This window comes from Rhamphochromis longiceps, linkage group LG3, assembly GCF_057381845.1.
Source record: "Rhamphochromis longiceps isolate RC_006_pf linkage group LG3, R_longiceps_female_GT1.1, whole genome shotgun sequence".
NCBI classification, from domain to species: domain Eukaryota; kingdom Metazoa; phylum Chordata; class Actinopteri; order Cichliformes; family Cichlidae; genus Rhamphochromis; species Rhamphochromis longiceps.
Genome location: NC_140559.1, coordinates 13,809,401 through 13,824,344, shown reverse-complemented (window position 1 = coordinate 13,824,344; position 14,944 = coordinate 13,809,401). Strand labels below are relative to the sequence as shown.

Below are 14,944 nucleotides of genomic sequence, written 5' to 3'. Positions count from 1 at the left end.
GCCCTAATGACAAGTGAAATCTCCCGCAGCAAGCTTAAACATGTGAGAGGTTGATCGCGCAGAGAATCGCTGAGCTTATGTGAGTGCGTGTGTAAAAGCAGCAGGATATATATTTTAGTTCTGCTGAGCCAAATAAGACGGGTCAGGGTGAAGAAGTGACAGCCAAAGAAAAGCTTACCACAAAACGGAGAAGTTATGACAAATCAGACTATAAGGCAAAAAGAAAGTGCAGCTTTATGGTTTCATGGACAAAAGAATTTCTGTGGCTGCAATATGACGAGCTAAATAACCAGGGCTGCACATAAGTGGTCCGCAGGTGCGCATTCGCTGTCAAAATAAAAAACACGCACAAGGGTTAGGGTTAAATTTAAAAACTGTACTTTTGAGTTAAAATATATATTTATAATTTAGAGCAGCACGGTGGCACGGTGGTTAGCACTGTTGCCGCACAGCAAGAAGGTCCTGAGTTCAATTCCACCATCAGGCCGGGGTCTTTCTGTGTGGAGTTTGCATGTTCTCCCCGTGTTTGCGTGGGTTCTCTCCGGGTACTCCGGCTTCCTCCCACCGTCCAAAGACATGCAGCTTGTGGGGATAGGTTAATTGGATAATCCAAATTGCCACTAGGTGTGAATGTGAGTGTGAATGGTTGTCTGTCCCTATGTGTTAGCCCTGCGACAGACTGGCGACCTGTCCGGGGTGTACCCCGCCTTTCGCCCTATGACAGCTGGGATAGGCTCCAGCGCCCCCCGCGACCCTGAAAAGGATAAGCGGATGGATGGATGGATGGATGGATTTATAATTTTAATAAATGACAAATTAAAAAGGCATGAACATTTCTTTTTGTATCGAAAAAATATCGAACCGTGACACCAAAGTATCGAACCGAACCGTGAATTTTGTGTATCGTTGCACCCCTAATTTATACACATAAATGAAAGTGACATTTTCTAGAAATAAAGTAGACCCATTTAAAAAAAAAAAAAAAAGGGAAAAAAATTATATAACATCGGTTCAACAAATTGATACTTTGAAATATTACAGTACTTGTCAAAAGTCTTGAGCCAGCCCTCGTTTCTTTAAAATGTTCTTGGTAAATGGAAAACGGGTACTGTGGTTCATTGAAATGTGCAGAATAGTCTAAATAATGACTTTATAAAGAACGTCAGTATTTGGTATGACCATCTTTTTTCCCCCTATAGTCTGAACTTTTACTCATCAGGAGGAACGTCTGTGACCTGGTCAGCTAATCTTTGCTGTTGCCAATAGTCCGTACCAGAAATACTACTTGTTTAATCTGATTGTTAATACAGTTAAGCAGCACGACTGATTACTGAAAGATAGTATTCATCTTTTCCAATGACTATGTCTAATGTGTGTTTGACATTAATCAAGGCTAAGCCTTAACTTGGTATCTGAGTGTGTGTTGGTTTTAGACTAGTTGGTTAGTCCATTCTTTTTAACGTCCCTAGTCTTCGGGACTAGTTCTGCAGGCTTCTTCAAGAACATTCAAAGCTCTCCTTTGGATGTTGGCTGCCTTTTGTTTGGTTCTCTGTCAAGATGATCCTCCAGTCCATGGTCAGTCTATGACTGATGGTGCTTTACTGTGTTTTTCAAACCCGGAATGGGAGTGTTTGGGTTTATTGGCATGCTGCAAAATGTTTTTGTTTTTTTTAATTAATATTTTATTTTTTAATAAGCAACCTATATGAACACAAATAAACCAAAATAAACAAATAATCAAAAATAAACATAAACAAACGGGTGTACCATCTAGTGTGTATATGCTCTCTCACTCACACACACACACACACACACACACACACACACACACACACACATAATATGGCATACATAATTACAGAGATTCAAACAAGATCGGGTCTCCTTGACAAAATGTAATGTTTCCATTTAACCCAAATATCACTAAATATGTCATATTGGAGTCTATTAATGAATGTAATTCTTTCCATTTTAAACAACCCATATACAATCTCATACCAGTCATTTAGTGATGGAATTTTCACACTAAGCCATTTCTTGGTAATAGTCTTACGGGCAGCCAGACTCAGAATACCATACAACAGCTTGGACATTTTATCTACATTCACTGAGTATAGATATCCAAACAAAAGTTCATCCCAATTAAAGGGAAGTTGCATACTAAAAATGATCTGTAACTCAGAATGAATCGATACCCAAAAAATGTTGATCATTGGGCAAGACCAAAACAGGTGAAAATGTTTTATTCCTTGGGCCCCACAGTTTCTCCAGCAGCTGGAGTAATTAGAATAATGTTTACTTTGTGCAGGAGTAATAAAGAACCTACAGAGACTCTTCCAACCAAAACATCTCCATATATTAGAACTAGGGCTGCCACAAACGATTATTTTGATAGTCGACTAGTCACCGATTATTTTTGCGATTAGTCGACTAATCAGATCATCATCCATTGGATGTAAAAAGTACAGCTTATTGCATCTGCTCTTATATAACTATCATTGGCTTTAAGTGTTTAAGGTCTGTGCTAACTAAAAATAAAGACAGGATGACAGTTTATTAAATTTTAATGAAATTTGCAGATTGTTTCGGTGAAGTTTAATAAACTCCTTGCTATCTAAAATATAACAGGACACCGGAGTAAATTCTGGAGCATCTCACACTTCTGATAATCAGCTGTCTGCTTGACGTTTATTCAGCAGTGTAAAAACTATAACTTTAATCTCAGCCAAACCGATTTACTCAGGAACAAATAAAATACTAAAAAAAAAAGCCAAACAATAACATTTTTAAGTTATCTAAGTGACTCATATATCATGTTTAACCTGAGCAGCAAAAGACGGCGGTGGGTTTGAAAACGATTTGCCGGGAGTCCGGTGTTCTCATGGCTCTAGTGAGCCTTGCCCCCGGCTCGCTATCGAGCTAGTGGGTAACAGACGTCTCCGAAAACGTCGGAGCGCTTTTGAAAATATGTGGTGTCCTGATAAACTGAGCAGATATTTGAGGTTTACACAGCTACATTCTCGCCTGAAAATATGTTAAACGTTTATTTTGTGACCCAGAAAGAATAATAAGAGTAATATTAAAACTAACTAGCTGCCGCCATTGTTGGAAACTGAGCTGGGCCGCGCTATGAATTCTGGGACACAGCTTCTTCTTCTTCTTCTTCTTCTTCTTCTTCTTCGGGGTTTAACGGCAGCTGGCATCCTTGTACATGCAGTGCTGCCATCTTCTGTTTCAGTCCGTTATTACACTCTTAAATCCTGCTACTTATTCCTGCGTCTTTTGGGATCTTACAAAGCTTCAAACGACGCGTCGACTATTAAATCAGTCGTCGACGATTTTGATAGTCGACGTAATCGTGACTAGTCGACTAATCGTGGCAGCCCTAATTAGAACTAGAAATTCTCCACTGAAAAGCACACTGCTGATACCAAATGTCATTTGAAATTGCTGTATTTGTTTCCCTTTCCCATTTTTTTTGATGTAGGTAGTATTCCAGTTCTTAACCTCTTGTATACCCTTATACAGTCTAGAAATCACCTTGAGGCCGGGGTCTGCCTGGTAAGCCTTGACAAATATACTCAAAACAGGTAAAGAGAAAAGATCTGTTCTCTTAGGTATAAAGTTATATAGGTGATGCCTAATTTGAAGAAACCTAAAAAAATACGTTTTACTTAACTGGTATTGATCTTTTACTGATTGGAAGTCCCTAAGAATTCCCTTATCGTAAAACATACAATATGCCATTAAACCTTGTCCTGCCCATTTTTTATATCTTACATCTAACTTATTGGGTAAAAAATCAAAATCAAAAGCGCACCATCTTAAAATCCTAACCTCTTCATTCCAATCATTCTTATTAAGAAATTGTAACCAAAGTTTTAAAGGCAGGTTAATCCATTGGTTTCCTTGATGAATTTGTTTTTTAATGAGTGTCACATCCCCTAAGATTGCTTGAATTGGAAAATCTCTTAAGGCCACTGTTTCTATTTCTATTTCTTTCCATCTCGCTTGGTAGTCTACATTACACCAACACACTAATATCCTCAATTGAGCTGAAATATAATAATCTTTCAAACATGGGAACCCCAACCCCCCTTTGTCTTTAGCCAACTGAATAGTTTGATACTTAATCCGTGGTTTTTTCCCTGCCATATGAACCTAGAGATTATTTTATCCCATTCCTGAAATTGTTTATCAGTTATTTCAACTGGGAGTGTTTGGAACAGATAAAGCATCCTGGGCAAGATATTCATTTTAACTGTATCAATACGTGATTCAAAATTTAAAAATGGTAATAAATCCCATCTTTTAATATCCTCTTTTATTTTATAACACAAAGGATTAAAGTTTGCATTATATATCTTAGAGAGATCTTTAGTAATATTTACTCCAAGATACTTCATCTGCTCCGACTCCCATTTCAAATTAGCTTTAGACTTAATTTCGTGATTTGGCTTATAATTAAAAGTTAATATCTGAGTCTTCGATATATTTAGTTTATAACCTGATATTGAGCTAAAGATCTCCAGAAGTGACAACAGCTTGGGGAAAGTAGTGTTTGGATTTGTCAAGTAAATCAAAATATCATCAGCAAACAAGGCATGCTGCAAAAGGAAGCAGCTGTCAATCAGACACTTGCTAGATGGTTTTGCACAGAGGATTAAAATCTAACGGTTCTTTGCTATCTTTATAATTCAGTCAATTCTCACACACTACTGGCTTTAGAAATCTTGGAGAACTATGGCTCAAGATCATTTTAAAAATGACCAAGTTTGGCTTCAAAATGTAAAGAATTTGGTCTTCAAGTTTTAAAACCAAGTATTTAAATGTGTTTAAGATAAGTTGTTGCTATGGTAACTAATCTTAAGATAATATTGGCTGTCCTTTTCTTTTAAATTATATTTTTTTTAAAATCCAAAAATGAACTCTGAACGTCTCCTAAATCTCCTCGTCCCCTCTCCTGGGGGCTAGTTCCAGAACCCATATAGTGCATTGAGGTGAGCATTAAAGGAAACCAGCCCAAAACTCAGGCGTAGGTCAGTAAACTGAAAAGTTAAAAAAAAGTTTAGTCACCGAACAATCAGCAAAGACAGCTCACTAACTGCACCCACCAAAAACAGCTATCTGGCACCAGAGCTCATCTTTCTCTGGCCTTAAATACCTTTAATTGCTGATAGGAGTCCTAAGACAGGACCTTCAGTAGGACATGCACACACAGGCAACTTCAGGAGGAGGCCCTGCTAGGGCCATAACAAAGGCCAATACACAAACTAAATGTTGCCTGTTTTCCGGCCAGATTTCTAGTCCTGGGGCGCAGACTAATCAGTGTCATCTGTTTGCACAGCAGTGATAATTAAAAAGAGAGGTGAGCTTTATCCTGCTTTAACCGAACACTCCATGCCACAAAGAATAAATCACTGTTTGAAATCCATGTTGTTCACCCTGATGTATATTTTTTTTCTCTGAACAGGACCTCTGAAATCCAGCAAGTAAAGATCATGGCTTGTGCATCTCAGTCAGCCTTGGATTACGTCAGGAGTGCCAGAGACCACCTGGTGAGAACATTAAAGGGGTTCACTGAGATTGTGGAGAACCTGTCCACGAGAGGATTTTTCTCAGAGGAAGATGTGAATAAAATAAAGTCAGAGAGTGATGGATTTGACAAAACCAGAAGAATTGTGGACTATGTTATAGAAATGGGGGAAGAAGCTTGCTATGAGTTTCTCAGGATTATTGACACAACAAGGAGAACCTCTGGAGAGAGATCACTGTCTTTTGCAGAATATCCAGAGTCATCGTCCTCTCTGTCCAACATGTTTGATCTCAACTACTGGATCAGCTGCTTTTCCTTCAGGGAGGACACCAACATGGATGTACAAGGTATTTTTTGAACTGAAATAATTTTAACGTATTGATGATTTTTAATCCATCCATATTGTGTTGCTGTCCAGTGACACATCAGTGACATTAAATTGTTCTGCTTTTTTTTTCTCCCACACCTCCTTTCTTTCAGGCCCCAGCCCGTGTCACAGATACCAACAAAAGCTGAAATCAGAAGCTCAGAAGATTTCAGAAAGATCATGGACCCAAAGTAAAGCAGTCCTGTTCAACAAGCAGAGCTCCCTGTCCTACACCTCGCTTGTGTTAGACACACCAGGACAGGCTTCACCATCCAAAATAAAAAAGTCAAAGATCAAGAAAAGCAGGAAGCTTCGACCTAAAAAACTAAAAACGTACATACCTGAGGACAAACATGGAACCTCTCCGAGTGAACTCCTGAAAACATATGAAAGAAAAATCCTTTTGGTAGGAAAACCTGGAACTGGGAAAACAGCTGTGGTCCATCAGATGTTGAAACTGTGGTCAGAGAAAGATAACAAGGATCTAGATTACATGTTCTACTTTGATATGAGAGAAACACCCAACATCACAGAGGTCCATAAACTGGAGGATCTTCTCTTCAGTGTGTTCTGTGAACCAGATGAAGGCAACGATGAGGTCTTAGAGGACATAAAGGATAATGCTGACAGTGTTACCATCATTTTTGATGGAGTTACAGATGTTGGCTCTAGATCTGTGGTGTTTAAGCTCATACAGAAGACCCTTCTACCCGAAGCAAAGATCATCATCACCTGCAGACCAGAGGTGGAGTCAGCAGACTTCCTGTTGGATTGGGACTGTCTCAGAGTGGAAGTGAAAGGCTTCAGTGAGCAGGGCATCAGAGAGTACTTATCCAAGAATCTGAGTGAGAACCACCTCAACAAAGTCTTGTGTAACCTGGAGTTATTCTCTCTTTGCCACGTCCCCATGTACGCCCTGATGGTGGTCGCCTGCTTTAGCTTTGAGGGCTCAGATTTCTCTCCACATCCCTGCACAGTTACTGAAATATACCTCAATATCCTCCATTTCTGCAATCAGAGGAATGTTTCCAAGACATCTGAAAATGAAAGCACTAAATGGGATGCAATACTGTCTTTATCTCAGGCAGCTTTTTGTGCAACAGAAGGGAAAAATGTGAGCCTAACATCACTGCCCAAACTAGACAGCTGTGCTAATTTGGCCATTTTGAGCAGGAATGTAATTCAAATCAGCCCAACTGTAAAGAAACCCTTGTGTGCCTTTCTCCACTACACGGTTCAGGAGTTTTTTGCAGCTCTGTGGGTCTTAAAGGATCCAGAGAAGACCAGATGTGTTCTACAGCAGTGTCTGGTTCAGGGCAGCAAACACATGAAACACTTGGTCCCTTTCCTGTGTGGACTGTTGAATGAGAAGAACACTGATTTGTTAGAAGGTCTCCTTCCTCCTCAGCAGCTCAGAGACACGTCTGACTGGTTCTTCAAACACTTGGTGACCACCTTTGTAGGTTGTAGTGACAGTGAAGACTGTGAAGTGGACTTAATGTTCTTATGTCAATGCCTCTATGAGTCTCAGTCACCTGATGCCTGCCTCTGTCTCCTGGATAAACTGGACTACTTTATTGATGCGAGTGGAGAGACTCTTGATCCTCAGCAGTGTTGTGTTCTGGCCTATGTAATCAGCCAGAGTCAGGAGAGGAAAATAGAGCTGAACCTGGAGGATACAACAGCATCAAAACAGGGAATGAGGCCTTTGCTGGGATGCCTCAGCAAACTTCAAAGGTAAGTGAGAACATTTAGATCTGAAGTTAAAGGGTTCTGTACATCTGTTTTTAATGTTTTAAATGTAAAGCATTCAGTGATTTAGAGCAGTATGTGTTTTTCTTAAAGTGAAAAATGAAAACATAGTAGTGAGAAGGATTTGTTTCAGCTTTGTTTCATCATGTTTCCAGTGAGTTGTAGACAGCAGAAAGTTTGTACGTAGTCTTTAGGTATTTGGTAACATTATTCTTAAGTCTTGATGCATACACAATAATCCAGGTGAGGGGATCCCAGAAAGCTAACTAACTTTTACCTGGACATTTGTCATTTGAATGAGAGATTTTATTACTTATTTAAGACATTTTCAGTCTCAGCTGAAGCACATTTAACTTGTAAGCCTCTGGCAGCTTTGCACAAATTAGGAGTTTTGCATGAAAAAAGCGAACATGGTTCTTCAGTTTCAGCATGAATCTACACAAATAGACTATAATAATATAATAATAATAATGATAAATAATCATATATAATATAATAATAGTTCTCAGCAGCTGATTACATGTGAACTAATGAAGTTCTCTACCAACCTTCCAACTGTAGGAGTGACTCCTTGTCACGCCAGCTGTGGACCATTTCTCTTCTGACTGATGGGGACGTGGATTACGTGAGTTTACTTGACTTCACTGAGAATCAGCTGCACCTCCCAGTCAACAGTGAAACACAACTGTATGACCGAGCTGTGAGAGTCCTGCAGAAGAGGAAGAGGAAGGTGAAAGTCTGCCTTCACTGTGATCACAGAGTCTGTCAAAGTGCGAGCTCGTTCCTCTTACACCATTTACCCCACATCCACTCACTCAGGTATGCTCTTTGGTTTTACTTATTAAACACTCAATGTTTTCATGTGATCTTCAATTGTGGTTAAAAATCCAGTTGAGTTACTTTATAGAAATAATTGAACCAACGCAGGGCTCGCGAAATCGCTAGCCCGACATACCGGGGCTAGCGATTTCGCGAGCCCTGCATCTCTAATACTGACCTTATATGTCTTGAATGTACTTTTAATGCTGGAGATATTTATCTGAGACAAATCTAGGACGGTATCAGTGCTGCTTGTTTCTGTTTGTTGTGCTCAGATCAAATCATCATATCGTGTTTCCTTTTCTTTCTTCCAGTTTCTGTCAGTCATCAGGAAATCTCTCAGATCAAACTGAGTTGTTGATGAATCTCTTCATTGTAGCAGCAGAGAGAGAACAGAGGACAGGAGAGAAGATCCTCAACATGCTATCATCAGTCTGCTCTTATCAGACATTCCCTCTTCATTCTCATTACAATGACAAATATCAGAGTGACTTCCTGTTGGATCTGTACTCCCATGTGAAGGACTGTGAGACTGAAACAGGTCTGAGTGTCCTTCCATCATTACAGCCAGTTTTCCAGTCAGCTCCTGCAGTCTGGTCCATAGACCTCTCAGAGAGAAAGACCTCCATCCTCCTGGAGCTGCTGAAACTCCAACCAGAGAAGAAACAAGTGGAGCTGAGAGGCTGCTCACATGAAGAGAGTGAAGTGAGGAGTTTGCTGCAGTGTCTGCCTTTTATCTCACAGCTCAGGTAAGTCAGATTGTATTCAGAAGCTTAGTGAAGAGTTTTGATGGAGAACATGCGTTCACCACATGCAGTATACACATAGTATATAGTTACTTTACAAAGAAAGCAGAAAACAACTTTTCTATTCATTTAATCTTAAAGTAAAGTTTTTACCGTCTCTTCTTGATTTAAAGAAGCTTCTAAAAGTGGAATTTTGACAAATTTCTAAAATATTTGTGTTTTCTTGTTTTTATGAGGATTAATAAATTAGTTATGTGCTGCAACTGAGATGATATGTTTCCCTCGTTTATGTTATATTTAACATGGAGCGTCATTATGTACAGGAAACATGGACCAGATGGAGTCCATCAGCAGTGTGTGGCTGTTTTTATGCAGCTCACATCAAATCATCTCTGAATGTTTCCTTCTTATTGTTGCAGAGTTGATGCTGAGACATCAGATGAAGACCGAACGAGGATCTTTGTGAGTCTGTTCTGTGTAGCAGCAGAGAGAGAGCAGCAGACAGGAGAGAAGATCCTGGAGCCGTTAGCATCAGTGTGCACATACAAACACAGTCCTCTTAAAGAGAAATGGTGTGACTTCCTCCTGGACCTGTACTCTTATGAGACTGAAACAGGTCTGAGTGTCCTTCCATCATTACAGCCAGTTTTCCAGTCAGCTCCTGCAGTCTGGTCCATAGACCTCTCAGAGAGAAAGACCTCCATCCTCCTGGAGCTGCTGAAACTCCAACCAGAGAAGAAACAAGTGGAGCTGACAGGCTGCTCACATGAAGAGAGTGAAGTGAGGAGTTTGCTGCAGTGTCTGCCTTTTATCTCACAGCTCAGGTACATGAATTCTTCTTTACATGATTAATTCTTCAGAAGACGAGATGCTCCCTGAAGTCAGCAGTGGAAACATTTTTCAGTATATGCATAGGCCCACTGATTTCACCTCCATTAATAAGAAATATTGTTACATTAACAGGTGACACAGAGCTATAAACAATATGTAACTATAACAACACAGGCAACACTGTTGCTGCATCAAAGGAGACTAAGCGATGCTGGTAGCAATCATTAACATGTCAATGAATGAATGTGTGTGAGCGCTCTGTGCTGCAGTTTATTTGTAAGCTGACAGCTGCACATTAAAGCTGTGACACTTTGACCTCGATCCACTTAAACATGAAAGGTTACTCGCTGCATTCAGCTCTGACACACAATCTGGTGAAGGAGTTTGTGACGTTCATGTTATCATGAGCTCCAGCTCAGAGCAGACTGGACATAAAAGACTCAGAGAAAATGTGTCACTTACAGCTGATTTTAATCTGACACTGAACATAACCTGATCTACACCAGGCTGTGTTCAGCATCTGTTACCATGGTGATATAGCCAGGTACAGAGAGCTAGTCTGGTGAAACTAAACACTGACAGGAGGCTCAACGTGGCCACTAACATGTGAATCTTTGTGTTTAAGACTTTTCTGAACCAGAAAATATTAATTGAGTCTAATTTTCAGTGTAAACAAATCTTAATCTAAATGAATTAACTGTAAAATGTTAGTAAATATGTGATTTCCACGTGTGTGATGTGAGCAGCAGGTGAAGCTGCTGTTGTAGATGTTGTTGTTCCCCTCTGTGTGTTTCTGTATTGTTGATGTTTAGTGTTTTGCTGCTAACACTTTATAACAGCTGCACACTCTTCAGCATTAGTGTTAGTTAATACTTGTTTCATCATTTATGAAGCATTACTCCTCCTCAGTATGTCGTTCATAAACATGGATACACATGATGAAGTTTTGCTGAAGAGGCTCAAATATAACATGTTCAATGACAGCAGTCTGATACTTTTCCAATGATGGACGAACACTTTATAAAGTTGTACATGTGTTACAGATATTCCTGAGTTAATCCAGACAGTTACTGGTTGTTAGTGAAGTATGTTGTGTGAGCTGGTCTAAAGTGAGGCCCATCCATGACTTCCAAAGCATTTATCACATAACCTGAAAGCTCAGCAGGACCTGGAGACGCCAGCAGGTCTGAGCTGTCTTCATGACAGGAAAAGGAAAACGCACAAAGTGATACAGAACATACAAATATTGATCACACAGTGCAAACATAACTCACTGAAGGTTTGCAGAGTATTAAATGAGCAGGGCCAGAGTGTGAGTTTGAGGCTTTAAGAGAGGAAGAGACTCACTGAGCAGCTGCAGCCACTCAGAGCTGTAACTTCAATGTGCTGAAACTTCTTCTATCAAATCAAATGTGAATGATCACAAAACACTAGTGAATATTTCACACAGCGTCACAGACGAGTGTAAACAGCACGAACACAGTGTTGATATTGAAGCGATCAAGGCTACTTTAGCTGCTCCCTCATCACAAGGAGTCACCTGATGATGCAGGAAAGTGTCTCTGGGATGTTGAAGAGTTTGGAAGTTCTGTCGTTGGCTCCTCTGGTTTGTAGTCAGTCAGTTTTAGTAAAGACGTCCAGTCAGGTTCACTTCCAAAGTGCTCCTGAGTGAAACACAGCAGCTAAGCTGTTTGGTGCTGTGCTTTCACACAGGTGAACTCAGGTGAAGGCTGAAAAAGGGGGCGTGGCCTCCTCGTCTGGCACAGACTCGTCTGCTCAGGCTAAGGAGGTGATGAGGTTCAGAGGTGGCTCGCCATCTCCTTCATCATAGAGAATCCAGCGCAAACAGCATTTCCTGTCATATAAACATTATAGAAAACAGACGTTACTGCATTAAACCAAGAAACACCAGGATTCAGTGACCATAGCAAATATAAAATCTAAACTCTCCAAATACTCCGACGTACATGAATAATACAACACTGTATTACAGCTGTTCTCACAGTGTTCTACCTTTTTACAGCAGTGACATAATTATTTGATCCTCTGCTCAATTTATGAGTTTGCTGACTTCCAAAGAAATAAACAGACTCTGATTTTTATCAAAGTTTCATTTTACTGAAGACAGAAAATCAGCAAAGATCCAGATTAAACTCACAAACATTGCAAAGTGTGTCAGCAGTGTGTGGTTGTTTCAATGCAGCTCACATCAAATCATCACTGAATGTTTCCTTCTTATTGTTGCAGAGTTGATGCTGAGACATCAGATGAAGACCGAACGAGGATCTTTGTGAGTCTGTTCTGTGCAGCAGCAGAGAGAGAGCAGCAGACAGGAGAGAAGATCCTGGAGCTGTTAGCATCAGTGTGCACATACAAACACAGTCCTCTTAAAGTGAAATGGTGTGACTTCCTCCTGGACCTGTACTCTTATGAGACTGAAACAGGTCTGAGTGTCCTTCCATCATTACAGCCAGTTTTCCAGTCAGCTCCTGCAGTCTGGTCCATAGACCTCTCAGAGAGAAAGACCTCCATCCTCCTGGAGCTGCTGAAACTCCAACCAGAGAAGAAACAAGTGGAGCTGAGAGGCTGCTCACATGAAGAGAGTGAAGTGAGGAGTTTGCTGCAGTGTCTGCCTTTTATCTCACAGCTCAGGTAAGTCAGATTGTATTCAGAAGCTTAGTGAAGAGTTTTGATGGAGAACATGCGTTCACCACATGCAGTATACACATAGTATATAGTTACTTTACAAAGAAAGCAGAAAAACAACTTTTCTATTCATTTAATCTTAAAGTAAAATTTTTACCGTCTCTTCTTGATTTAAAGAAGCTTCTAAAAGTGGAATTTTGACAAATTTCTAAAATATTTGTTTCCTTGTTTTTATGAGGATTAATAAATTAGTTATGTGCTGCAACTGAGATGATATGTTTCCCTCGTTTATGTTATATTTAACATGGAGCGTCATTATGTACAAGAAACATGGACCAGATGGAGTCCATCAGCAGTGTGTGGCTGTTTTTATGCAGCTCACATCAAATCATCACTGAATGTTTCCTTCTTATTGTTACAGTGTTCTTCCTCTGTGGTCACGTCTCCATGAAGCAGTCAGGATCTTTGTGAGTCTGTTCTGTGCAGCAGCAGAGAGAGAGCAGCAGACAGGAGAGAAGATCCTGGAGCTGTTAGCATCAGTGTGCACATATCAGACATTCCCTCTTCATGAGAGATACATGGATGAAGATTATCAGAGTGACTTCCTGTTGGATCTGTGCTCCCATGTGAAGGACTGTGAGACTAAAACAGGTCTGAGTGTCCTTCCATCATTACAGTCAGTTTTCCAGTCAGCTCCTGCAGTCTGGTCCATAGACCTCTCAGAGAGAAAGACCTCCATCCTCCTGGAGCTGCTGAAACTCCAACCAGAGAAGAAACAAGTGGAGCTGAGAGGCTGCTCACATGAAGAGAGTGAAGTGAGGAGTTTGCTGCAGTGTCTGCCTTTTATCTCACAGCTCAGGTAAGTCAGATTGTATTCAGAAGCTTAGTGAAGAGTTTTGATGGAGAACATGCGTTCACCACATGCAGTATACACATAGTATATAGTTACTTTACAAAGAAAGCAGAAAACAACTTTTCTATTCGTTTAATATTAAAGTAAAGTTTTTACCGTCTCTTCTTGATTTAAAGAAGCTTCTAAAAGTGGAATTTTGAGAAATTTCTAAAATATTTGTGTTTTCTTGTTTTTATGAGGATTAATAAATTAGTTATGTGCTGCAACTGAGATGATATGTTTCCCTCGTTTATGTTATATTTAACATGGAGCGTCATTATGTACAGGAAACATGGACCAGATGGAGTCCATCAGCAGTGTGTGGCTGTTTTTATGCAGCTCACATCAAATCATCTCTGAATGTTTCCTTCTTATTGTTCCAGTGTTTATTTGGAGACTCAAGATGGTGAAATCAGGTTCTTTGTGAGTCTGTTCTGTGCAGCAGCAGAGAGAGAGCAGCAGACAGGAGAGAAGATCCTGGAGCTGTTAGCATCAGTGTGCACATATCAGACATTCCCTCTTCATGAGAGATACTTCTATGATGATCTGAAGCAATATCAGTGTGACTTCCTGTTGGATCTGTACTCCCATGTGAAGGACTGTGAGCCTAAAACAGGTCTGAGTGTCCTTCCATCATTACAGCCAGTTTTCCAGTCAGCTCCTGCAGTCTGGTCCATAGACCTCTCAGAGAGAAAGACCTCCATCCTCCTGGAGCTGCTGAAACTCCAACCAGAGAAGAAACAAGTGGAGCTGAGAGGCTGCTCACATGAAGAGGGTGAAGTGAGGAGTTTGCTGCAGTGTCTGCCTTTTATCTCACAGCTCAGGTACACGACACGTTCTTCACACAATAAAGTCTGTCTGTCAATAAATGAGTGCTGAAAATAATTCATGAAAATATTTTAGCTCTATTTAACAATTTAGTTGCTGCTTGATTGAAGCCAGTTTATAGAAATGAGTCCACAAATTTGTAACGTTTACCTTCAACAGTTTTTTAACATGTGACAGTTTGTCTGTGAGAATAAAACTGCACTTAGTGACATTTACAGCATCACTAAGACCTCCTGGGAAAAAAAGCTTCATTAAAAATATTAATAAAAGTTGTACTGTTAAGGTATTTATGTGTTTCTGATGGGCTTTAAAACAAAACAGCATCAAGCAGCTGTCACTGCAGAGGGAAACAGTTTGAGTCATCCAGGATGTTCAGCTTCAGCCTGCATTTGGGGCCTCTCTTCTCCACATCCACACAACGACCATTCATACGTTATTTCTGTCTTCTTCCACACAAAGTAGACCCACTGACTTCACCTCCATTAATAAGAAATATTGTTACATTAACAGGTGACACAGAGCTATAA

At 40.1% G+C, this 14,944-nt stretch overlaps 1 protein-coding gene across 7 annotated transcripts in view; it reads left to right on the top strand.

Moving 5' to 3' along the window:
- LOC146673007 (uncharacterized) overlaps nucleotides 1–14,944 on the top strand; it is a 38,038-nt gene that overhangs the window by 12,097 nt on the left and 10,997 nt on the right. For 3 of the 7 annotated variants that reach the window (XM_085401351.1, XM_085401353.1, XM_085401350.1), the window contains exons 2-9: nucleotides 5,474–5,883; nucleotides 6,017–7,640; nucleotides 8,217–8,474; nucleotides 8,789–9,223; nucleotides 9,640–10,044; nucleotides 12,299–12,703; nucleotides 13,119–13,556; nucleotides 13,973–14,413. In XM_085401351.1, coding sequence (XP_085257477.1) covers nucleotides 5,502–5,883; nucleotides 6,017–7,640; nucleotides 8,217–8,474; nucleotides 8,789–9,223; nucleotides 9,640–10,044; nucleotides 12,299–12,703; nucleotides 13,119–13,556; nucleotides 13,973–14,413 — 4,388 coding nt within the window. In that variant the 5' untranslated portion in view covers nucleotides 5,474–5,501. Of the gene's footprint in view, nucleotides 1–5,299; nucleotides 5,369–5,473; nucleotides 5,884–6,016; nucleotides 7,641–8,216; nucleotides 8,475–8,788; nucleotides 9,224–9,639; nucleotides 10,045–12,298; nucleotides 12,704–13,118; nucleotides 13,557–13,972; nucleotides 14,414–14,944 lie in introns of all 7 variants that reach the window. The other 4 variants (XM_085401352.1, XM_085401354.1, XM_085401355.1 and 1 more) reach the window with 4 other exon arrangements.